Here is a 25,498-nt window from a genome sequence, read left to right as displayed (position 1 = left end):
TTTATTATAATCCGTACAAGTAATAAATATCCGTAATAATATCTGATAATATCAGCATTAAATTGTTCTGGAGTAATAAATATTATAATAATAAATTAGTGAATGTGACTTCATTTGATACTCACTTTGCGCAGTGCGGAAATCGGCAAAGTTCCAGATGAATTCGCCGATAAAGAAGCCCTCGCGTCGCAAACGATCGAAGGCCTCGAAGTGTCTGGAGAATAATTCTTTCTGGTATTCCTCGCTCCATACGTATTCCGGTAGCTGCAAATAATTAACACAGAATTAATGTGTATAAATTACAAATTAAATAACATAGAATTAACATAATAATTAACATAGAATCAATGTGTATACATTACAAGTTAAATAACATAGAATTAACATAATAATTAACATAGAATTAATGCGTGTAAATTACAAAATAAATAAAACAATTAATTACGATGTAATAATAGCACAAAGGTTTATTGAACGAAATTTTGCATAATTATTTTATATTCCCATTTTATTCTTTCTTATTCTTTTATATTTATTTTTCGTTGTAATTATTTATATTTATAGCTTTCCTCTATGTATATTTCTTCCTATACTCTTATATTAATTTTGGACCTTATTTCTTTTGTATACTTTTTATTTTGATATGTACAATAGTTATATATTTTCATTTTTGTAATAAGATTAAAGCGCGATGAGATTAATATGTGTTAAATAAATATGGAATAAATATAATTTATTATATGTATAAAGAAAGGGCTTTTGTGAATATAGAGAGAGTTTTACCTCATGTAGACCGGGCATAGTATCGGCTCCGTACTCGGACATAAGTACTGGCTTGTTATATTTTCTGTGCCAGGCCTCGGCTTCCCCTTGAACTCTGTCAGTGATCATGTCCATTCTGCCGGCGTTGTTGTACCAAGCGTTGTAACGATTGAAGCTAATCACATCGAGAAACTGACCAGCTTTGTCCTCCTAAAATTATACACAGTATCTATTTATCAGCAATTTTATTTCATGTTACAAACAATTGTGATAAAAATTAAAACTCTTGGATAGATTAAATTATAATTAGAAAAACAAAGTTCCATTAACATTATTAACTTTTATCTGATATAATTTCAGCTTGATTTAGCTGCAAAAACGTTCGATGTTGAAAATTAAGAAATTAACTTTTTCTCTTCTCTTTAGAAAATATTACGGGAGGTTTTACGTCTTTTGTAAAGTAATTATTTATTTTTTAAAATTTATTTTTATCTTTTCATATATTTATTTGTTTATTACGTTACCTGCACTCCTCGAGCAAGAGCGATGGTGACCGGCCTGGTAGGATCGATCGCTTTGGTATGATGGGCGATCTGCTTGAAGTACTCCTCAGCCTGGGGCAGCTGGGTCCTCGGTTCGTTAGCCAAGGACCACATAATCACGGAGGGTCGATTCTTGTCCCTGCGGATGAGCTCCGACAGCGAGTCCTTGTGACGCGAGAGTAACGACGGCGAATAATTCTCCGTATCGACGGAAGGGCACTCGTCGATCACGAGAAAACCCAATCTTCAAAATTGAATTTAACAGAGTTTGAAATAGAATAAATTATGCGTAAGAGAGAAAACTGGAAGGTAAAGAAAGTAAACGTATGAATTAGCGTATCAGATAACTCTAGGAAACTTATTCTCGGTACCTGTCGGCCATATCGAGGACCTCGTCGCTGTAAGGATAGTGACTGGTCCTGTAGGCATTAGCGCCGACCCACTGAAGCAACTCGTGATCCCTGACAGTGGTGACGAGGTCGAAACCGCGTCCTCTGATAACCGAGTCCTCGTGTCTGCCGAAGCCGCGCATGTATACCGGTCGGTCGTTCAACAGGAGACTCGTGTTGGTCCACGCGAGTGTCCTGATGCCGATCGGCAATCGATAGATGTCCGATTTGCTAACATTCGCCACCGACAGTCTCACCTGAAAAAGCGACGCGTCGTTTCGCAAACAGAACTCAAGATCGATTTGTACAAGTTAATATTTCAGTCACGTATAATTTTCTAAACGGTGTCCCACTTTTCTATAACGTTTTCTCTTTTTTGTAATCGATTCGGAGTTGACTTTGCTTCGAACAGGACGCTATCAAAGCATCTGCATGTGAGCAATCACCGATCGAATATCACAGGTCTTATACCTCCAAAGTGTACAAGTATCCCGGCTTGGGGTCCATGCCTCTGGGCCACCAGAGTCTGGCGAGCGGGACCTTCAGGGTACCGGACAGGCCGTAAACGGGCTCCTTGATGGCCAAGGTATGCTCGGCGTCGTGCAACGTCACCCTGCAGACAGGTATTTCTCCCTCGCGCAGGCCAGTCGGCTGTATGATGTACTTGACAATTCCCATGTCGCCGATCAGGCTCGTCCTCACCGTGATGTCTTCGACGTAGACGCGCGGCGTGGTGTACAGCAAAACGGACCTTCGCAGAGCGTTCCAATAAAGTTTTATTAATTACAAGCAATATGGGGTCGTAAGCAAAGTTAGTATCGTGCACTCTGACTTAATAAATTACAAGATCTCAAGCATAAAAAATTAGTAGATATAAAAATACTGTCTTCAATTTTGATTATTAGGATTATTTAGTAAGTAGACTTAGTTTTAATTATAATTATTACGAGGATGTAGAATATACTTTTATGCAGAATAATAAATTACAAAATAAATAAATTAAAAATATATTATCTAAATCTAATTCACATAAAAATTAAAATAAATAAGATATTCCGATGGAGTTGTTTAATTATTACAAGTGTTGTAATTTTTCTATGAATAAATTTTCTGTATTGTGTTTGTATTTTTATATTAATAATTCGCTTAAATTGTCGGAAGAGCTGTATAATTATCTCGAATTATCATATGTGATTAAAATAATCAAATTGTTCATCTTTATTTTTCTATGCCATAGAAACTTTTTCGTGGAAGAGCTAAAATCTCATGATCGTGTCTCTTGTGGCCTCGATTGTAATGCGTAACGCATTGAATGTTCTTTCTATATAGCTTTTCCACAAAGCCCTTGATAGACATCTATTTGTGGCGAGTGAAATTCGCGCGCGTCGCTTCAGAGAACTCGAAAGGTCCTTTGTAACACCGAAACGGGACAATGCGATTACACCTGCATTACTCATGCATTCTCTCTTTGCCCAATAATTGTGCTGAACTTGTATCTTTACATTGATTCTGATTTCGAGAATTGGAGAGATTCAATTTGGACTCAAAATGAGATTCTTTCGGTCCCTGTTAAGGTTTTACTTTTGAGACAAATTTGAGAAAAATAAATAAATCAAAAAGAATTGAGAGATACTTACTTGTACAAATTAAATGTTAATTAAACGAGAGAGAAATACTGTTAAAGTTTAAAAAATATTTCTCTTATATGTGTGTCACTTATAGTTGCATTAAGCGTTGTAAAATATATTTCTAATATATTTCTAATAAAAATATAAAGAATATAAAATATTGTTAAATAAAGAAGAAGAATATAAAAAATGGATCTTTGATTGTTTGATTATTCTCCTTGTTTTAACTAATTAAACTTTTACCTGTGTATACCGGCGTAGTTGAAGAAATCAAAGGTGTAAGTCTGCAAGTGCGTGGTGCCGTTATCGGTGACCATCTCCATGATCTTGCCCTGGGGCACGCTGGTCTGGAGCAGAGTGTTATCCACGGCGACGGTAATGCGGTTCTTGCCGCCGAAGGACACGTACGACGAGATCTCAGCTTCGAAGGGCAAGTGGCCCATTTCGTGATTGGTCACTAAAGCGTTGTTCACCCACTACATCAAACACATACAACTCGCTCGTGAGCCACGTTAATATGCATCTTGTAATTTAAATTTGAACTTTACGTGCATTTCGACAAAAATTACATTAAAATTAATATTTGTCTTGAAATATGTCGTAGTCTCTCTAAACACAATCTATAATATATTCTTTGTTTAGAAGAATTTTTTAACATATAAGATTGGAGTATTGTTGAATTGCCCCCCCCCCCTCCATCTTTCACCTCTTTTTCTTTTTCTTTTATTTTATTTATGCTTTTAGGTATTCTCCAATGGATTTTCAATAAGTTGTACTTCAGGAAAATCCCGAAGGATCACTTTAGGATTGAAAAAGAGTAGTGGATGCTTACTACTTGTGCGAGATAGTGGACCGAGCCGAATCTGACGAAAACGCGTTGGTCCCGCCAAGAGGAGGGCACGAAGAAGGTCCTCTGGTACCACACGGCCCCGACGTGGTCCCTGAGGTTACGCGATGTTGTAATGTCATTGTAGGACGAGGGCACCGGCATCTTCATCATCTCGCCGACCTGTAAAACCAGTCGTGTCTTGCGCGAACGGATCTTCACTAATGATGGAGTAATAATGAACGGACAACATGCAATTACGCGAAATTATATAAAATGCACGTGACTCTTGCAGCAAAAGTCGGACACGAATTAGCAATAAAAAATAGTAAAAGTGAGTAAATAAAAGAAAATTCATAAATAATAATAAATATATAAAAAAAATAAAAACTCATGGAATAGTGGATTCTTCTAAACTTTTTTAAAATTCTATACAGTTTTTAAGAAAATATTCTACAAGCAGGATTAAAAAAAAATTGGATGAGTTTAATATTTAGTAATAGTATTACATATAGTTTATAGAAAATGACACAAAGAATGCAACGCTGCTGGTTCTGAATGCGGAAAATTTCAATACGGATGATTAATTTAGAGTCGTTGCGCGCAATAAACTAATTAATTAAATACTTAGCTGCCTGTTATGTAATTGTAAAATATCTCGTTCAGTTCTCTCTCTTTTCTGGATATTAATTTTTCATTTATTGAATTATTTGCCATGTTTTTTTTGTTATAAGTCTTTTTCACAAATTTAATATCAATTTGATGTGATAAAATTTTTAATACTTATTTACTAATTTATTAATTTTCACATTTGTCGTTATCGATTATTATTTCACATTAAATGGATACCTTTGATAAGTCATCGGTGAACCATCCTTCTGTGTAACCCTTTAACGCATCTCCTTCAGGCGACACGACAAAATCCCATAATCCGTCTAGCGATTTTACCTGCAGAAAGAAGGAGGAAATTAAAAATATCCAGCACTCTTTATTTTATATTCACTGTATAAAATTTTTCATCTAATTGCACATAATTGAAGGCCTCCATGCAAGAGAGATATAAGTAAAGAAAACTCCATTTTGACAAAAATAACATTCTAACACAGTAACTGCCAAATTACTAAAATAAAAAGAGCTATAAAAATATGCTTCGGGTTTTTCTGAAGCTTTTATGAAATTGTAAAAAATAAAAATATTTATTTTAACATATTATAATAAAAAGTGTAAGAAAAAAACATTTTGCTTTTAATGATACTTACATCCCTATTGCATTGCAACAGTAGTTTTGCGGAAAAAATGAGAGCCCTCAATTACTTTCGGCTTATTAACGTATATTTATATATTTTACGTTATATAATAAATTTCTCATTAAAATGATAAATGTTTAGAATTATTTTTAACAAGCGAGATGTAAATGGTAAGCTGAAATGTCACGGATTGCCTTCCTCAACACGAGAATTTATTTTCAGATTCGCGATGGAAGTGTGAGAACGTAAGCCGGTTATCTCGGATTTAGATTCGAGTGGCATTAAAAGACCATGCAGCGTTGTCGCGTCTTATGTAGGTTTTACCTCTCGAGATTCACTTTCTCTGGGATACAGCAGACCAGGAAGCGGAGTCGGAAATGCCTCCTCGTAAGGCAGCGGCGCCTCGATTTTGATCGTCGTGTCGGAGAACTCCGGCGGCGACTCCGGTCCGGATTCGCCGGCCATCGCACTGCCGATTAACAGGAAGATCAAGTGCCACATCCCTCTGCGGCCTTCCTAAACAAACGAATTAGCATCCGCAATTCGTAATCGAGATCTTAAGATTCCTGCTTGAAATGAAACGAATCCTTCGAAGCAGATTCACGAAAGAAAGAGTTCTGAGAAAATTAAAAAAAAAATCTTTAATTTAGCAACGTAATCTTCTTACCTCTATAAAGAATCGAGACACATTTAAAGCACAGAGAACAGCTCCATAAAATTACCGAGCACTTAATTTTAGAAGCTGTTATAAGAGTTCAAGTTTAATTAATATAATAAAAAATGCGGTAATATTTGAGAGGGCCCTGATAAAAATATTTTACAAAAAATATAATAAAATTTTACTGAAATATTCTCTCAATTGATCCCATTTCATTGTTCATTCCATCAATATTTCAGTAAAAATTTAGTTTTTTCAGTTAAATTCAGTAAATTTTATGATACCTAAAAGATGATACATAGAAGAAATTTTATTATTACTTTTTAATAGTATAATTTAACTTTCTTTATATTTCACACATTATTTACATTATATTTCATAAAGGAAAATTATTATTTATTTTGATATATATTCAATAATTTTTCAGTAACTTTTATTTCACTTTTCATCGATTTCATAATATTTTCAGCGGGTGGCTCTGATAGAAATATTCTGCTGAAAGTACTATGAAATCGATGAAAAGTGAAATAAAAGTTATTGAAAAATTACTGAATATATTTTAAAATGAATAATAATTCTCCTTATGAAACGTAATAATACTGTGAAATAAGGAGAGTTATTAAATATTATACTATTAAAAAGTAATAACAAAATTTCTTTTACGTTAGGTATCATGGAACTTATGGAATAATAATGTAATGGGGTCAATTGAGAGAGAGAGAGAGAGAGAGAGAGAGAGAGAGAGAGAGAGAGAGAGAGAGAGAGGAGAGAGAGAGGAGAGAGAGGAGAGAGAGAGAGAGAGAGAGGAGGAGAGAGAGAGAGAGAGAGAGAGAGGGAGAGAGGGGAGAGAGGGGAGAGAGGGGAGAGAGGGGGAGAGAGGGGGAGAGAGGGGGAGAGAGGGGGAGAGAGGGAGAGAGAGGGAGAGAGAGAGAGAGAGAGAGAGAGAGAGAGAGAGAGAGAGAGAGAGAGAGAGAGAGAGAGAGAGAGAGAGAGAGAGAGAGAGAGAGAGAGAGAGAGAGAGAGAGAGAGAGAGAGAGAGAGAGAGAGAGAGAGAGAGAGAGAGAGAGAGAGAGAGAGAGAGAGAGAGAGAGAGAGAGAGAGAGAGAGAGAATTTCAGTAAAATATTTCTATCAGGAGATTATTCGATTGTTCTCAATATTGCCGCATTTCGCGGTCATTTTCTATCAATTGCGCTCGATACAAAGCCGGCCTATGACATGAAAGTCCAGAAGACTATGTTTTTTCACGACTTTATTCAATACGAGCGAATAATCTACGCTTATCGTTTAACCTTACGCCATGTCACACGCCTAGAGCTGTCAATTATCGCTCGTTGCCTATTTCTCTATAACGGATGGCTATGACCCCCTTTCTTCCCAGCGAAATAGTCATGATGACTTCTGCCTGTGTAAATATATCTCACGCGATTCTCTCCGAAAATACCTTCAGAAAATTGTTATCGAGCGTTAAGGCATTCACGACATCCGGTGATGTATGTTACATATAGATTTTACACCACTACTACAACGGCGGCGGCACACAATTGGCGTGCACTTACGTTTACGATGCGCTCGAATCGACCAGTCGCGGCTGCTGATCACAGTCGACTGATATATCGCGCGCACTCCTCCGATATAAAGAATTAACGAAAACGTGCATCTGATTAGAAATTCGTGACACGTTACTTTTACATCCTTGCGCGTCGTTCGCGCCTCGCGATAATGTTTATCTGTCTGATGATACAAGTTAGAATCTTTAAAGCGGAAAATCCAGTGTCCTATTGCGTAAACATGGTAATAATTTGTTAGAACCGTTATCACCGAATCGCGCGGGCAGATAAAATGAGGAGGCTCGATCTGTGATTATGTGATTGTTCGAGAAATTAATACGAAATTACTTGTAACAATTAGAAAAAAATAATACCTAATTTTAGATGCGGAATTCTACGAGATAAAATTGAAAATTGCAAATTTGATTTACAATCATTATATGTGTATTTTTATTAGTTCCTGGAATAAATTATTTGTAGATGTCATTTACGATGCAACACGTGCTGAAACTGCACGTTAAATTACTTGAGCAACGACTCTATTATTTCATTATATTTTTCTTCTGTTTGAGACTTATAAGAATGTTAAAGTACGTTTAAAGACAATACAGCGCATAATTTGCCTAATAATTATTCCTTCACTCAAGTCTGCTTCAAGTTGTAAGGTTGCGCGCGAGTCTCATCCTGCTTATCTTTTTTCTCTCTTAATTTTATTCGACACCCACAAAGAGAGGAAGACCGGTCTTCTGGCATCCGTCCTTTTGTACGAAGAGATTCTAAGGAAGGCTCTTCAGACGCGACAATAACACTCCATGGCTAAAAGAGTTGCACCGCGCTGTCTGTCGCTTTAATTACTTGGAAAAAACAAGCACTTGTGAATATTTTATAATTTATTGAGAAGTTACGTATCTCGCAAAGATTAAATTAAAAATTACTTTAAGCTATTATAAAAGTTAAAACACGATTAAGGAATTTAAATATTCTTGCAGTTTCTAATATTAAAAAGTATATATTTTGTATTATAATAAATTTATAGTAAATATAATAATAATAATGAAACTGCTTATATAAGTTGGGTCACACATCTTCCAGAAATATCAAAATAAAGAAAACAAACTATTTATCGCAATATTCGATGTATATAAACGTAATAAAATCTTTTATCAGTCATTAAGATTTTGTCGATAAGGACTTTCGGAAATTCCAGTTTTTAGTTTAACGAAAGATTTTCAATGATCAGTTTAGCATGACCTTTCGACGAAAGCTAACTGTCGGGCAATGAGCCGGTCGCACCCCGCACACATACATGCACACAGACACACTCCGCGGGGTCTCGTTTGCAGCAATATCGGCTTCCTGGCACGGTGCCCTCCTACGAGAGCAGACTTCCCTTCCCAAAGCATCAAATCGTTTCCTCGTGTCGCGCGGTATACAGAGATATACCATGGCACTGGTGTCCCTAATTCCTCGAATAGCCACTATTGTCTAGGACTGAACTGAACACCCGGTAATGATATCTGGCCATCGAGGATTGCAATTTCGTCACCTGGTCGTTTCGAAAATCTATCTCTCTACGCGAGAGAGATTTCTCCCCTATAAAATTTATCTTGAAGATGTTATATTCACACGATTAATTATAAATATTAATTAAAAAACGTCACAAGAGCGTCAAATTATAATTAACAATTATCGGTTAACGTCGTCATATAACTAATAAGGAAGTTAGAAAATTTCTGTTGTAACAATTTCTAATAATACAAAATCGCAGAAACACAGAATGAAATAAATGAAACTATATTTAACCCCTAAATGATTCTTATAATGCATGCGATTCGAATATAAAACTGCTGCTGATTGTTTCAATTGTCTACTGACGTCGGCTATCGATAAAGTTTCTAAATGCGACCTCGTTTGTTCGCGATTTCTCTCGATTTGTGCGCGAGCAATAGATAATTCGTAGACCCAATTTCGCGTGCGAAGATAATTGATCCGCGAAAGCCGCCGGGGCTTTAAAACAGATGATCCTGCAGGCGCTCGCCCGTACACGCATTTTCGTAACACCCGGCAGTGTGGTTTAAATTTATTAACACCGATATATTCATATCGAGCGTAGCGAAGTGTAAGAGACGCGATTACGAGAGATGATAATGGCGCGGCGTAATAATATAACGATGCTAATATTCTATCGTTACAGAATAGACCAGATAACACTACGCGCGCGCGGTTTTTCTTCAGAATTTTCCAAGTATCGCGTAAAATTAAAATTGCGCAACCGAAGAATACGAATGGAATGTGAATTCAAATTGTGTGAGATATTTTACGCTTTGTGGAAAATATTTTAAGTTGATTACACAGCGTTCTAATCGACAGATGCGCCGATCAATTTTCGGTATTTGAGGCACACCAGGAAATTGCATCGGACGGCATCTGGAAAATGAAGCATTGTCCGGTCGCCGGAATCGTGGATTTTCGGTCGAAATTCCGAAGCGGATTGCCGACAAATCACCGCAATTTATTGTTTCCCAGCGTCGCAGGGAGATTTAAATTGCAAAAGTGCGACGCTGACAAACACACAAATCCGCGATCTCTGATTAATATATTCGTACGATCGTGTATTGTTATCATTAAAGGGGTGTCAACACCTAAATTACAATTTGAAATTAATCAAGTTTATATCTTCGAGTGTCTTTATTTTGAAACATACCGCTTGATAACGGTTAGATACGAGGTCGAATACGAAAGATATGATCGTGATGGAAAAATCCGTTAACATCTGTCGATATTTCGCTATTTAGGCGAGCGAGTATTATATTTCGTTAATTATTATAGATCACACGTTATCGGAGATAACTGTAATTGCGAAAGTAAATAGCTAATCTCTTGCGTATATAAGACGTTAATGTAATTATTAGACGTCATTCTAATAAATAAGTTCATCGTCTAAATAATTCAATTTTTTCATTAATGCCTAAGACTTAATTCTTATTATCAGCCTCTTCATTTATCTCACAATCTACAAAACGCATGTTGTTGTGAAACCACAAACCTTGCAGCGATCACCGCGTTCTATCGCGAGTCTGGTCACGGCGTCCGAAGAGAAGTTGCCGAAAAGTGAAGTGGTCCCCGCCATCTCGGTCTGTCCAAGAAATTTTAATTATATATTCCAGACGGAAATCAACGTGAAAAAATTCTTCTTTCGCAAATAACGCTTCTTGTTTTCTTTTTAATAAATCACGATTTCTCGCGTTTTTTCTTCTTCTTAAAATAAATTCCACTTTGTCTCGAATATGTTCCACTTTTATTATTTTCTTTTTCTTTCTTGTCGCTCCAGCGGTTTTGTTTTTATATTCACTCGACTCCACTCAGTTTTGCACATCGAGCCGAAAATTTCTGCAATTCCTTTTCTCCATTTATTTCCACATTTACTATAATTAACTATATCGCTTTCACGACACCGACACGCGTAATACCTTGAGAACTACGTAACATTAATTCAGTTAATACAATTGGAGTTATAGAGACGGACGGAGACAGTCGTTGACTCGAAATTAATCGCCACGCGGATGTATTCGCGCCATTCGCGATCGATTATCGGTGCAGACGCGTCAAATTTTCTCTCTCCGCCTGGATCATAGCTGGTGGTACCCGAGTATTTAAATCCGCGCGTCAACCCGGAGACTGGGCACCGCCGCGCCGATGTGCAACATTCGAGCCTGAGCCTCGGGCTCGCCGAGCGTGACTACTCCGCTCCGCTCGGCATCGAGCGGAGCGGCGCGGCGGCCCGCAGGAAGCCGACCCGAAAATCTCGCGCTCCTCTCCTCGCTTCCTCGTGTTCTCCTGTTTTCGCTCTCGCCGTCGGCATCGCCGTCGGTGAAGAAATCCGAACGTCGTTAGATAAGATTGTGAAGGATAGAAACGCGAAATGCTGTTTTCAAAAAGAAAAAAAAGAAGAAATATATACAAAGAGAATTACGATATATATATTATCAAAGTACTGAAATTGCGAGGATTCTTACTTACAATTAGATACCCTATAATAATCAACATAATCCTAATGTATTGGCACTTTTACGATGTGTTTTAATTTTGTTGCATCTGTTAAAGTTTAAACAAGTTATTTATCGGAAACTTATATATTTACCGTGAAGTTTTAGCATCGTTTAACGTGCCTTAATATGCATCGCAAGTCTTTACCTCATTTTAAGTGGAACCGTCGTTATCTGCATTACACGTGCGATTATTGCTATCGCGATTTCTCCCACGTGCCTCGCATTTCTATAAATTGTAATTGAATGCAGTTATGCAGTGCGGACCCAAGCATATTTTCATGAATTTTAGTTCTACATTACAAAGTGATTATGAAGTAATATATTATGCAAAAATGATTCAACTCTTATCTGTAACCTGCTGCTCCCTGGAGACACAAGAAAAAAATGCATATAATATATAAACGCATAAATACATTAATAAAACGCATATAATACATGGAATTGTATTTAAGAAAGATTATATAATAGTTCGGTCATTATATTTGAGATACGTCGACGCAAAATTTTATTTCCAGTGTTTCGCGCTATAGCGGAAAAGTAAGTAGGTTTTGGGAGTTGGTTCCGCATTGCAGAACTGCGTCCAATTGATGCTCTTATCGTTCTCGCCAATTACTCCTATTTGTCTTTATAAAGCTACTGTCAGAATAGAAAAATGGAAACAGATAAAATGATTAAGGACCACGACTCAACGATTAATTAGCTTATTATTCATCTATCGTGTTATTCAAAGAAAATTACTAACTGTAATTAGGAGAAAAATTTATCTAATCACGTCTAAAAAATCTAAAAAAAAAACTGAACACTTGAGAAATAAATTATTAGAGAATTATAAAATATTTAATAAAAAAAAAGATATATATATTTAATTCAGAAAATAATTATAATTAAAATCCTACATGAGATAAAATTCCTGCAAATACTGTTCTTTCTCAACGTAAATTTGACCGTAGCGATTTTCACGTGAATTAGCGTTTTCGGTTCCGTTTCTCAAAGGAGGAATATATCTGTAGAAGATCCTTAGGGACTATCGATGAACGATCTTTACGATTGCGGAAAGGAGTTGCGCGGACTACGGAAGGATGGTGGAAGGAAGGAAACGGCAAGTGCTCAGGTTAACGACCATCCGATAAGACGCCGGGGAGTTCGACGGTCGATAGCATTTGTGCATCGTAGCGCAGTGTAGGCTCGTACACCTGTGCGCGCATCTCCTTCGTACAATACAAAAAAATCAAATAAAAGACAAAGAAATCAAAGTGTAATCTATAATGCTGATCGCGGCCTTAATCGCCTCTCATAATTCTTTCTCGATTTATCAGTTTGGCAAGAGATCGATCTAATACGTAGAATATATAATTACAACATAGTTGGATCTGCATACGATGAAAGTAACGTCAAAACTTATTCGTCTTTCTAGATTGTTAGAACATTATTTAAGTTCTAACATTTTAGCATATTAAAACTTGAAAATTCTATTTCGGTGTCATAGTGAGATAATTAAACATAAATATTATTATTATATATTATATTAGGGGAGACCGGGGCTAAGCCGACAACGGGGCAAACTTGACACTAGGCTTTTTGCCAATTTAAATCTATCGTAGAAACTTGCCTTTCCTACTGTAAATGCGTCTTTATGTGCCAGTATTATCAACGGAATTTGGTAACATTCTGAGTTATAGTGTAATTTTTAACGCGACATAAGCGTTTTTGATAGTGAAAAGTAATTTTTCTGATCTCTCGAAAATGTCTACTCTTTCATCGAGCTTTACTCTTGCGAATCTACCGGTAAGTGATTTTGATGGGAAATTTGATGCTCTATATGAATCCGATAATCGTTTTTGGATATTTTCAAAATTTTCATGTTTTTGAAGTGACAAAAGTGAAAAACAACGTCCGGGGCAAAGTCAACACCACGCCGTTTCGTCGGCTCCCAGTAACAAACGATGCTTGTCATGCAGCCGTATGGCTCATGACAAATGTATGCGCACGTCCGATCGCGAGTTTACCTGCATTAATTGTTTTCAGACATGAGTTTAGATGAAGATAATTGAAAGTTCAACAATTTTTGTTCTCATTATTTCAAATGAGTGTTCTAGCTACTTTATTCCGAATTTTTGTACTTTTTAAATACACAATAAACAATGTATTTTCATTTTCAGACAGTAAAAAATAAGTTCCAGATCAAATTGTGTCGATCAGACAAAGTGTTGAGTTTGCCCCGGCGGGGTGTCGAGTTTGCCCCGGCATTTTTCAATTCGAAAATTTGTCTTCGCGTCACTTTTTCTTTCCTGGCGGCAAAACAAAGCGACGTACAGCAAAACTTCCTGAATCAATTTTGTACCTGAAGAAACACTCTTTAAATATGTACCATTGAATTTGCCTAAAAATTTTAATTAAATATTAAAAATTGCCTTTGAAAAAATAGTGTCGGCTTAGCCCCGGTCTCCCCTATATTATTGTTATTTAATAAAATAATATTATAATAATTAAATAAATTCAATAAATCTTTTGACATTTTTTGTAAATATATGCTCTTATATAAAATAAAAACAAATAATACATTATAATAATACTAAGTAACAAGTTTTTGTAATTAAATCTACAATGCTTTTAAATAAATTTTATAATATAGAACCAGAAACCCCGAAATGATAATCAAGTTGACATTTGATAAGTATATAGCGATTTGTCGCAAAATATGTTTATTTTAAATTCCATGCCACATAACACTTAAATACTATATTTCGTACGATAAACCGTATAATGTGATATTGCAGTAGATGTTACTTAATTATTAAAATATTTAATACATTATTGCTAGCATTTCGTCATTCTAATTCAATATCTGAAAGAGTCCTATTTATTTAGTTCTTTATTTGCAAAAATTTTTTCTTATATACACTAGGAAAAAATTTTTCTGTATTTTAGTAAATGTTAGTTTGCATACGACTGTGTTGTATGCAATTAATATTTACTAAAATGCAGAAAATTTTTTTCTCAGTGTAGTATTTGCTATATCTTCAAATATCGCGCAACAAGAATGTAATACACACATACATATATATATACGTATATATATATATATATATATATATATATATATATATATATATATATAAGATTATGTATATAAGAATTATATATATATATATTGTACATATATAAGATACTCTCTGTTATTCTCCGGTTATTATAAAACATAAATATTCCTCCAAATTCTCGAGCAATTTTTATTTAATTTATTCGACAGGAATCTTTGGAACTTTTGCGGAATTCAAATCGCCGCGAATCCGAATTCGAATCGCGTGTTTTGATTGGTTACCCCAGCTTCGTACCGACAAATAGGAGACTTGCCTTATCGACAGTCTCTTATTTAAATTCTCAGTGAGAGACCGGCGGCTGACGTGCGAGCAATTTCCACTATCAGACTATCTTAATGCCGATAATGTGAGCAATTTTGCAATTAAGTATTCGCGTGAACGTCCTTCGTCCGCTATATCTAATCATGACACGCTAAACGCCGTTCTTGCATTGCGCTTTACGTTCGTTGGCGTTTTCAAGTTCTCGAAACTCGCAACTTTAGAATCCCCGAGAGAATTTGCCGTACACGGCGAGATTGCAATGGCGTCGTTACGGTCGATTAATTTCTACAACGAGGACGATTTATCTTCGAATTGACAAGCGCAACGAATTAAAGTAGTTTGGATACGATTCGCGAGAGCCTCCGTTAGTTATAAAGCGCGGGCGAGCTTTGAAGCTAACCTCTGAATCGGGTCGATCGAAAGATTCATTCCGTATGCGAGCCTATTTGAATATCGCGATATGAGATTGGAGGGCGACGGGAGAAGCTCCCTCGTGGCTGAACTAAAACGCGCGTTGCTGTCAGATAAAATCGATACGTCGGGTCGGTAATGCCTTAAATACGGACGTTCCGGTGATCAGAGGTCGAGCAAATAAGTTTTAGTCCCAGTTTACAATAGGTGTTTTAAGCCCTAAGCCTTAAGAAATTGTTCAATTACAGTTGAATTTGATGAGAATAATTGACTGTGATTGGTCAATTTCTTAGGGCTTAGGGCTTAAAACACCTATTGTATACTGGGACTTAACAATATATTTGTTCGCAATTGTTGTTTGCAATTTCCCAAAATTCCTGCATTTAAAACGAGAAAAGTATATATTTTTGGCCTTGGAGAAAGAGAAAGCGAAGATTGTAAATACAGAAAGTGCAAGCAACACGAACAGACCTAATGACCCAGACAGCACGCATGTTCAAAATCGGGACTTGTCATAAGACGTTTTAAAGACATCTTTAAGACGTCTTATGATAAGATGTCTAAAAAACGTCTTAGTAATGTCTTAAGGATGTTCTATAGGGACAGGTCCAGCCATCAAAAGTCATGGAAATCTTAAAAACACCGATATTAATTCTCTAGAGATCCAAAGACAAAAAAAATGTAGACAAATAGTTACGACAAGTCTAATAGAATGTAAAAAACGTAGATTTAGTGACTGTAAATAACTGTTACTACTATTCTTTTCTTAAACAAAATCTCGGCAAAATAATTTTTGACAGTGAATTTGCCCTGAATTCAACTTAAAAAAATTAAATCTGTGAAAAATTATAAAATAAAGTAATTGCTCTAAACTCGTAATTTCAGTCATATTCAATAATATAAATTAAGTATATTGTATAAACATAAAAATTATATTTTTATTATAATGATATTTGCTGTAAATATATTAATAAGCTACGCAGCTAAATGTGACAACACTGTACAATCCAAGAGGTTGGAAGGCCTGTTTTCACACACACATACTTACACAAATCTAGTTAATGCTATATTGGAGGTTAGTGGAAAAGCTTGTCATTTTCGAGTATACATGCTTTACGGACGGAGCAGCTGATTGCGGTGTTGCCACACTTCCATACTGCGCGCGCCGATAGTCCGATCACGAGTCCGATCCGTCAATAATTTCATTAATCTTTTTGCAATTTCTTTAAAACTATGTTGTAAATTGTTTCAAATTTTGTTGCTATATTTTTGTTTGTTGATGATCTACTTGTGTGTAAAGTATCACTATATTCGTTACATTTTTTAATGTTTTTTTTAACACTTTTCTCTGTAACGCCATAAGGTTACATGTTAAAATTCGGATATTAAAAAATTGATAACTTTTTATCTAAATTGTGAATCGATCTGAAATTTGGCCCCGAATTTTAAAAGAGTACACAGAATATGATATTAAATTTTCATCAACTTCGTTACATTTTGCCTAACTATATAAAACATCCTTAAGACATCTTATGTCTCGATTTTGGACATATATGGTGCTGTCTGGGAAATCATTATTAAATCGATTCGAGATAAATTATTCAAATATAACGAGAAATTCGTAATGTTGCATACACAGCGTCTCGACTATACCGCGCGAGAAAAACGATATAAATCATTAGTTTGTTATATTGATAACTATATTTAATTAAAATCAAATAAAAAGTACACTCACGCTTACGGTAAAATTCGCATGTCGCATATTCCTCGTTCGCCGTCTTCTGACTCAAATGCCCTGTCTTTCTCAGGAGGAATCCGGGCGCGTCGTGAATCTCCGCGCCACAGTGACCCTCGAGCCACTCGCCGTCCGTCTCGCGGTCGGCCGCTCCGCGACGACGTGGCGTGCGTGTGAACCTTGTGGCCGGCGCCGTCGCGTTCGGATCGCGGCCGCGTCGCGCGCCAAGTCGCGTTGCTCCACGCGGACGTCGCGGAGACTCGTCTACTCGGTAAGTTCCCTTTAACTCGCGTGGCCGCGAGAGACGATATCGGGAGCGCCGGAAGAGCGCGATCGAAAGCCCCGCGTTCGTTCGAATTAAGTTGTCGGCCGCCATCTTCGTTGCGTCCGCGTCACGTTCGTTTGTCTGTCACCGAGTCTGTCTCGCGACTCTTGCCGCTCGCGGGTTTATTTTGAATTATCGCGCCGGATCGCGAAAGTTACGGTTGTCGAAAGGATGGCGTGCTAAAGATCGTCACGTTTGCCGTCACGATTTTTGCCATCATAGCGGAATTTAAATCGCCGCGGGAACAGTCGTCGTTATATACCGATATCTGTGTTCTTCTCGCTGAGAGCGAATCGCACAATGATGGGGTAATTCATCGCGAGTGCCGAAAGTCTCGCGTCTCGAAGAGTACAGCTCGTCGTGATAAAGGTTAGGGATCTAATCGACTGCGTCGCTCGATGAAAAGAACAACGTTGCAGGTAACAGCGAGAGTACTTGATGGGACAGACGACGGCGTCGCAACGACGATGCAGCGATCGGTGAGTGAGACTTATTCGAGAGATAAAGATATGAATTCATAAATCGATTAATCAATTCAAGAAGGCAACATTTAACAAGAATATTGAATATTATTAATTTTTATGAAATTTATAATTTTTGAGATATAAATTAATTTTATGTATTGAAGAGATAAAGCTTCTTTTCTGATCAATTTAAAAGCAGCATTGTCTTAACGTACGTATTTAAAGTTACATTTAAAGTGGCGATCGTGGCGCAGAGAGATGTGCTGGTCTAGTGAGCCGGAGGATCCGAGATCCGAGTTCAAATCCGACCAAGAATTATCGATTTTTATTCGATCGCCACCTCTCGGAAGCAGGGATCGCAAACCCACCGAGAGTATCTTGCCACTTGCCTAGCTCTCTATATTTGGAGAGGGTCCCCTAGGTTAGGGGCTGAGCAACAATGAAATACGTGCAATGCGCACAGTTTTAATATTTGCTATATCATGATTTTATTTCAAACAACTTAATTTTAATAAAATTTTACTTTTAATAATCAATTTAAACTTGTGTAATCTTTTCCTTGCCAGTAATAATTAACAAAGGAGATGGTTTAATTCGATCCAACTGGCCATTTATTAAATATAATATTCAAATACACAACGATGAGGCTGTTCTACGAAACCTCTTAATTATAATTTCGTAGAACAGCCTCATTGTAAATCTATAACTTAGTTTACACTTGATAAGGACCACAAACCATGGTCGAAACGTTGTGTATTTGAATATTACATTAATAAATGGCCAGTTGGGTCGAATTAAACTATCTCCTTTGTTAATCATTACTGGCGAAGAAAAAGATTACCATAGGTTTAAATTGATTATTAAAAGTAAAACTTTATTTTCTTAATTTTTATTAAAATTAAGCCTGTTTGAAATAAAATCTAGAATAATCTTTACTTTATTAAAAGAATTTTTAATCAAATTTTCTTCATAAAAGTCAACCACCATTCTTGTTAAAAAAACATTATAATTGATCTCTAAAGTTTACAGATCATCTTATCAAAAAGAAATAAAAGGTACAAAACGTGTTTATGATAAATAAAAGTATACGTTTCATTAATAAACTTATTAAAAGTTTACGAAAAATTTCTTTTATATTATTTCCTGATAATATTTATCAGGATACCTAATATCGAATTTTATCGTTTTTAAAGATCAATTTTAACTAAATAATTTAGATTTTTCTAGATAAAAACAGATAACATTTAATATATATATTTATATTTAATTAATATAAAATTATCTATACTTTCATATATGTATATCATACTATTATATAAAACCCGACTGTTTGTCCGTCCGTCCGTCCGTCTGTCCGCGAACTACTCATTCGTTAGTTGATCGAATTTTTACCAAAAGTATATGAAACAGGGGTAGAATTTTCCGGGGAGTGCCATGACGTGTATAGTTTTTCGTTACCGATTTTCTGGAAACCGGTTTTTTTTATATAGAAGACAAATGTCCTGATTGACTGACTGATTCATCAATGCCCAGCCCAAACCTTTGAATCGAATTTTTACCAAAAGTATATGAAATAGGGCTAGAATTTTCCGGGGAATGCCACTATGTGTATAGTTTTTTGTTATCGATTTTGTGGAAACCGGTTTTATTTGTTTTTCTATTTTTTCGGGAAATAATCGAGAGAGAGAGAGAGAGATAGGAGAGAGGGGAGGGAGGGAGGGAGAGAGAGAGAGAGAGAGAGAGAGAGGAGAGAGAGAGAGAGAGAGAGGGAGAGAGAGAGAGAGAGAGAGAGGGGAGGAGAGAGAGAGAGAGGGAGAGGGAGAGGGAGAGGGAGAGGGAGAGGGAGAGGGAGAGGGAGAGGTAGAGGAGAGGAGAGGGAGAGGGAGAGGGAGAGGGAGAGGGAGAGGGAGAGGGAGAGGGAGAGGGAGAGGGAGAGGGAGAGGGAGAGGGAGAGGGAGAGGGAGAGGGAGAGGGAGAGGGAGAGGGAGAGGGAGAGGGAGAGGGAGAGGGAGGGAGAGGGAGAGGGAGAGGGAGAGGAGAGGGAGAGGGAGAGGGAGAGGGAGAGGGAGAGGGAGAGGGAGAGAGAGAGAGACTATTTGCGTGTCTTATTACATATGTTCTCCGGGGCGAAGCCCGGGTAACCAGCTAGTATGTATACATATTTTTTTCAAGAAAAATCAAAAGTTGATCAAAGAATCTGGCATTATGTGGCTCATAAACGCAAATTATGAAACATTTTATACATTTTTTCCTGATAAATACCTTTAATTTCAAATCAATGTGATTATTCGTACGTTCGTTCCAGACACAAAGTGTTTGTTAGATTAGGGTCCATTTTTCTCTTCAGTTCTATACAACGTAATTTACGGAATTGATCGTGACATTTATGATCCTATAATTCTCGATTTATTGTTAAATTACTTTTTTTACGAGCGATATTATATTTCCCGAGAAACAGATTGCATTTCGATATAATTTCGCTCATTAAATCCAATGACGCCATCCCCGTCATTGTTATATGTATTAATATGAGTATATATTGTACATATTAACATATGTGTCAGTAATCGAATAACATGTATTACCTATCGTAAAATATTGATGCTACGCAAATATTATATTTCGTATTTTGCAGGTTGGACGAATGTTATCCGTTTCATTGTAAGCTCATCAGGATGGAGAATATCATTTACAATCTGTCTCTCCATCTATTGGACAATTTATTGTTTAATTATTAATTTATTTCGTTCTATTGTACCTTACGAGATGTTTGCACCTTTAATTAAAAGAATTAAATATAGAGCTGTCGATAAAATATATAATAATGACCGTACATATATCACACTGGTACAATATGGTTCTATTGCTGATCAATATCGAAGTGATCTCTCTTTTTTATTCATCATCCAACGATTTGATGTGATATATATAATGTAATTAGCGCAGACGTCCTAGAATTTATATATTCGTTAATTTTCCGTCGCCGCTAAAATTCGTGTGACTGGTCTCGTTAATTGGCAAAAAGGCGCTTGACCCTTGGCAGGAGTTCACCACCCTTCGGAACAATCAGTGGCTTCCGGCGTGTCCCGCCTGTCTGCCTGTGAATCATTTTGATACTTCTGTATCAATGTTTTTATCCGTCTGCTTTATTTAATACACTCATTGGGCGATGCATTTTTTCCACCGCGCTATTCGTCATTGTTTGCGAAGGCGGTCACCGTTCGCCTGACCTATTCATTATCTCCTCCTTTCTCCCTTTTATCATCGAATGACATTTTAATATTCAAGTCGTTTAATGATTTGGTTATATCTTAACCTATTCCATGAGATTACATCTAAAGAGAGAAACCTCTTACCACATAAATCAAAGATATAATTATATGTTTGTTTCACAAAGTTAAAAATTGCAAAGAAATTAAATAATTTCTCCCTTTGTGAGAAAAAATTATTAATGTATTATTAAAATAAATTTATTTAATGCAATTGTAAAATAAACTTTGATAAAACATAAAATTAAACAAATAATTAAAATTATAATAATTTAAAGAAAATTTACATTATATTTCTTTTTAATTGAGAGTAATATATTATTTAATATAAATATCTTTCTAGTAAATTAATTGTTAAATTAATAATATGTTTTTTTTAGATAAGATCTTTTTTAACCCTTAGCTGGCACACTTCACCAGAATCACATAGTTGGCACACTGGGACCGTTTTAGACCCCACCACTAAAATGCTTGCTGCGAGGGAGCTATTGATTTCTTTTACTTAAAGAAATTCCAAGATAGTCTTCGAATGTTATTGTTTTAACAAATGTCATAGGTTATTTTAATAAAATGTAATATTAAGTATGATAAAAATTGGAGAACGTAAAAGAAAACGAAAAAATGACTGTTTTTACTCAAAAATTCATAACTCTTATATTTTAACTTTTCCATTTTTTAGTACCATTTTCGTACTATGGGGGGGGGGGGGGCTTAAATTAGAGCTGAACTAAGCTGGAGCGTTTAATACCCCACAGTGCCAGCTAAGGGTTAAGATAAATTTAAATTTAAATTTAAGAACTTAAATAAATATTATTACAAAAATTAACTTTTAAGATATATGATAAGGACATCGGTCAAAATAAGGATGTAAGTTTAAAAAATCTAATTTGTTCACATATAAAATATAAATTAACTCAGACGTTTTGACTTAGTCTTCTTAATCTTTTTCAGCGGCGAAATAAATTGAAACACTAATGAAGTAAAAAAATAAAATTGGTAAAAAGAAACATTTAAATTAATTCTGTGTTGAGATAAAATAAAATCGAATAATAAACATTAAGAATCGACAACAACATTGGTATATATAACTGAAACTGTGGCAAAGGTCGAACCCATTTAAAGAGTAAATATAAATATAAAATATAAAGTTGACCATATAAAATCGTTAAAAGTTTATATACAAAAAAGGAGTAAAAAAATTATAGATGAAATTACACCAATTCGACGTTTGAATGCGCAAATCTGTGAGTTCCATGAACTAGTAGGGATGTCCAATAAATAAAATTAGTAGTTCGTAGCAATATGTAGAACAGCAGTTCACAGTTTTCAATCAAGTCGTTAATGGTTATTAAGTCAGGGAGATAAGAATAATAGGTATTTGACTGTACTTTGTCATTAGCTTCCTATCTCTAACAATACTTAAAGCTAACTAATCCTTATCATATAGCTTAGCCTATAAAACGAGCGGTAGGTTTCTCCTAATTGTAACTTAAGAGAATTTAAATAGCTTCACGCAATTAACTGCACGAGATGTAAGCGCTTTTCAATTGTCTACTGGACAAGATAGATAAAAGGGTTAAATTTAGGTTTTGCTATTCGCGAGAGTCAGTGTCGTGCCGATTGCCGGTGGCACCCCACCGCGCCGGGGAGGGGGCCTCCTCTTCCGGCGCTGCACCCACACGTCTTCGGCAGGATGAATCCGTCGCGGGGACTTATCTCTCTCGCAGCGCGTACTTTTATCTCGCGGGAAGCGGCTGGTCGTTGGCCCACACTTGGTGCTCGTTGCTTTAACCGGCCATTCATCGCGCGCCGTTATACGTTGATGACGGGCTTTAAAAGCCGGCCGATGATACCGCGTGCGTTTCGGGTTCGACGCGCTTTATATACATATTAATTGGTCGATAACGACGGTTATCAAACTACGACGAATGTAATTTCGCGTAACTCGCCTTCCGAATATGGTCCATTCCGGTTCGCACGGCCTTATCCAGGCCTGATTTAAATTTTGTTTTTACGTAAGTCCCCATCCTCAGATAATAGCTTCATTCAGTAGATAAATTTAAATATCAATGCTATTGTTAAATACAAGTATGTCACGACATTCGGATTAATTAATTAGTTTTATCACGATCAATTCAGTCATAGAGTTTAGCTGTAATTTGTTTAATTAATTTGCTAATTACGTGGGTTGATTATGGCATGCGGTGTGATATGCTTGTTATATTTGTGAATAGTGCAAAAAATATATCGAAAGCTTTCAAATTAATAAATACCTATTAAAATAATAGATACTTATAACATGATAAGGAATATAATGAAACACAGTGTAATAAACTGATATTTCGCAAAATCAGATTATATGACTGAATTAGTAATTATATTATGAACTGTATTACTATCACTTTGTAGCATATAATTTTCGAGTTCTCTAATTAAACGAATTTTATATAAAATCAATAAGAGAGAATTAACATATATTCCCAAAATATAAACGCATTTAATGAATTGATCTATATATTCATACGTTTATCATGTGATTAATAAACATAGATAGAAGAATAAAATATCAGATTTTATCTTCTTAAATTTTTACATGAAAGATGGGTTTTTCTCACAAAATGAAAAGAAATGAAGAAGGAAAGCCAAGAAAAAATTCTTCAATATTTCAATGTGCTCTAATTGTGTGCTCTATATACGTAGATATCCAGTCAATAGGTACGTTTTCTGTGATATACAAATGGCCTCCTATCGACCGTGTTCTAATTAACATGCGATGTAGAATTAATTTCCTCCTTGTTGCTGTATCGATCGCGCATAGGAAGGGGGGGGGGGCAGAAGCCAGAGAAAAGGATAAGGTGTCCTGCGAGTATCGTTAAGGAAGGGTCAGGTGCGTTCGACAGCCGTTCGTTATCGGGGACTCACGTATTACGTATACCTTATACAATTCCCCAAGTATCCACATACGTGCATCACGTATATGTATAGAACGGAATTACGGAAAACGTCACGTATTTTATTAAGTTTACCCTCGTTTTTCGAACGCACGCGCTGCGCGTGCTCTCGCATTTCCATTTATTTACATCGGAATGACTTTTTTCCGCGGGCGAATTTTTCCGCGTCTTCCTCGGCAATTTATTTTTTCATGCTGTAATGCATTTGTCGCGTTATACTTGCCGTGAATTAACGCGATAAATGCATTTAATAAACGCGTTCATTTTTCTTCTATTTCGATTGAAAAGGTGATCTAGCCACAAAATATAGAATGTTATTTGGCATTAAAAACCGATTATTTAAGAACTTGAAATAGTTGAAATTATATTTATAATAAAAAGTGCCAAAAGTACGAATAATAATATAGAAAGTAGAAATCAAAGAATTAAAAAGTATAAGATAGAGGTAAGAATAAAGAAAGAGATAAAAATAATAAGAGCAATCTAAAGAAAAATTTGTGGTTAGGATAAGCAATTATCGCTTGCACGAGTATTGCGCATTTAAAGGTACATTTTAATTAATGGCTCTATAATTAATCCCTAATGTACTTTTATGTTATTGAAAGAAAGAAGACAAACAGAAATTTCGAGAAGATGTAGAGAGCCCATTTCAAAAGAACACAGCCAACGAGGAACGGAAGAATAGATCTAATAGAAAGCCCGCGGTCTCTCGTGCACCTTTATTTGCATTTGCATTTTTGTTCACTCCAGACTTATCTTTTTCCACACGTGCGAGTTAATGAATTTTCCGGACGACGTCATGCGGCGCGATCCCTCGCTCGGGCGACGCGTCGAATAATAGCTCGGACTCACACAGAGGGCACATAATTCCCCATTTGCATTTCCAGGGTCGTCCGTTTTAATAGAATCGATCCTAGGTAGTCCCGGGAGAGAGAACGTTGTTTATCTTGTCAATTATTCAACAAATCGCTTTTACCATTTTCGAGCGCGCAGTGCGACACCGGAACACACATGCCACCCGAATACCCGTTCACCAACGCTTACGAACACGGGCCCTCCCATTCCGAGGTCGAATGAGAACGAGTGGGTGTGCGGAAGGAGACGGAGGCGACATGGAGCGTAGATGTGCCCCCGGATTTTGTAAAGTTTTATTTAAAAAGTTTTTGTAACTTATAATACATAAGAATTCGAGTTTTTGTAATAATTAATACGTAATATTTCCTGATGTGTAATAATAATATTAATAATTTGCAATCTACTTTTTTGAGAGAAAAGTACTTACGAAAAGTTAGTGCTTTACGTTTAAAATACAGATATTATCATTTATCATT

At 36.1% G+C, this 25,498-nt stretch overlaps 2 protein-coding genes across 8 annotated transcripts in view; one reads left to right on the top strand and one right to left on the bottom strand.

Moving 5' to 3' along the window:
• The window catches only part of LOC139781619 (beta-glucuronidase), a 38,981-nt gene that overhangs the window by 772 nt on the left and 12,711 nt on the right, over positions 1 to 25,498 (bottom strand). Inside the window, exons 1-10 of one of the 7 annotated variants that reach the window (XM_071720470.1) lie at positions 17,159 to 17,328; positions 5,719 to 5,910; positions 4,997 to 5,095; positions 4,154 to 4,330; positions 3,565 to 3,797; positions 2,165 to 2,444; positions 1,676 to 1,950; positions 1,287 to 1,548; positions 784 to 972; positions 126 to 264 (exon numbers count right to left, since the gene is read on the bottom strand). In XM_071720470.1, the coding sequence (XP_071576571.1) occupies positions 126 to 264; positions 784 to 972; positions 1,287 to 1,548; positions 1,676 to 1,950; positions 2,165 to 2,444; positions 3,565 to 3,797; positions 4,154 to 4,330; positions 4,997 to 5,095; positions 5,719 to 5,910; positions 17,159 to 17,185 (1,873 nt within the window). In that variant the 5' untranslated portion in view covers positions 17,186 to 17,328. Of the gene's footprint in view, positions 1 to 125; positions 265 to 783; positions 973 to 1,286; positions 1,549 to 1,675; positions 1,951 to 2,164; positions 2,445 to 3,564; positions 3,798 to 4,153; positions 4,331 to 4,996; positions 5,096 to 5,718; positions 5,911 to 7,610; positions 7,762 to 10,647; positions 11,318 to 17,158; positions 17,329 to 25,498 lie in introns of those variants that run through there. The other 6 variants (XM_071720471.1, XM_071720467.1, XM_071720468.1 and 3 more) reach the window with 6 other exon arrangements.
• Positions 17,692 to 25,498, top strand: part of LOC139781621 (matrix metalloproteinase-2-like) — a 76,606-nt gene continuing 68,799 nt past the window's right edge. Inside the window, exon 1 of the mRNA XM_071720478.1 lies at positions 17,692 to 17,962. The gene's annotated coding sequence lies outside the window, so the exon portion shown is untranslated. The remainder of the gene's footprint in view (positions 17,963 to 25,498) is intronic.

This window comes from Temnothorax nylanderi, unplaced genomic scaffold (genome assembly GCF_030848795.1).
Source record: "Temnothorax nylanderi isolate EJ_2023f unplaced genomic scaffold, tnyl_v1.0 TNYL_tig0349_pilon, whole genome shotgun sequence".
NCBI classification, from domain to species: Eukaryota; Metazoa; Arthropoda; class Insecta; order Hymenoptera; family Formicidae; genus Temnothorax; species Temnothorax nylanderi.
Note: the sequence above shows the minus strand (reverse complement) of the source record. Positions and strands in the feature narration are given on the sequence as shown.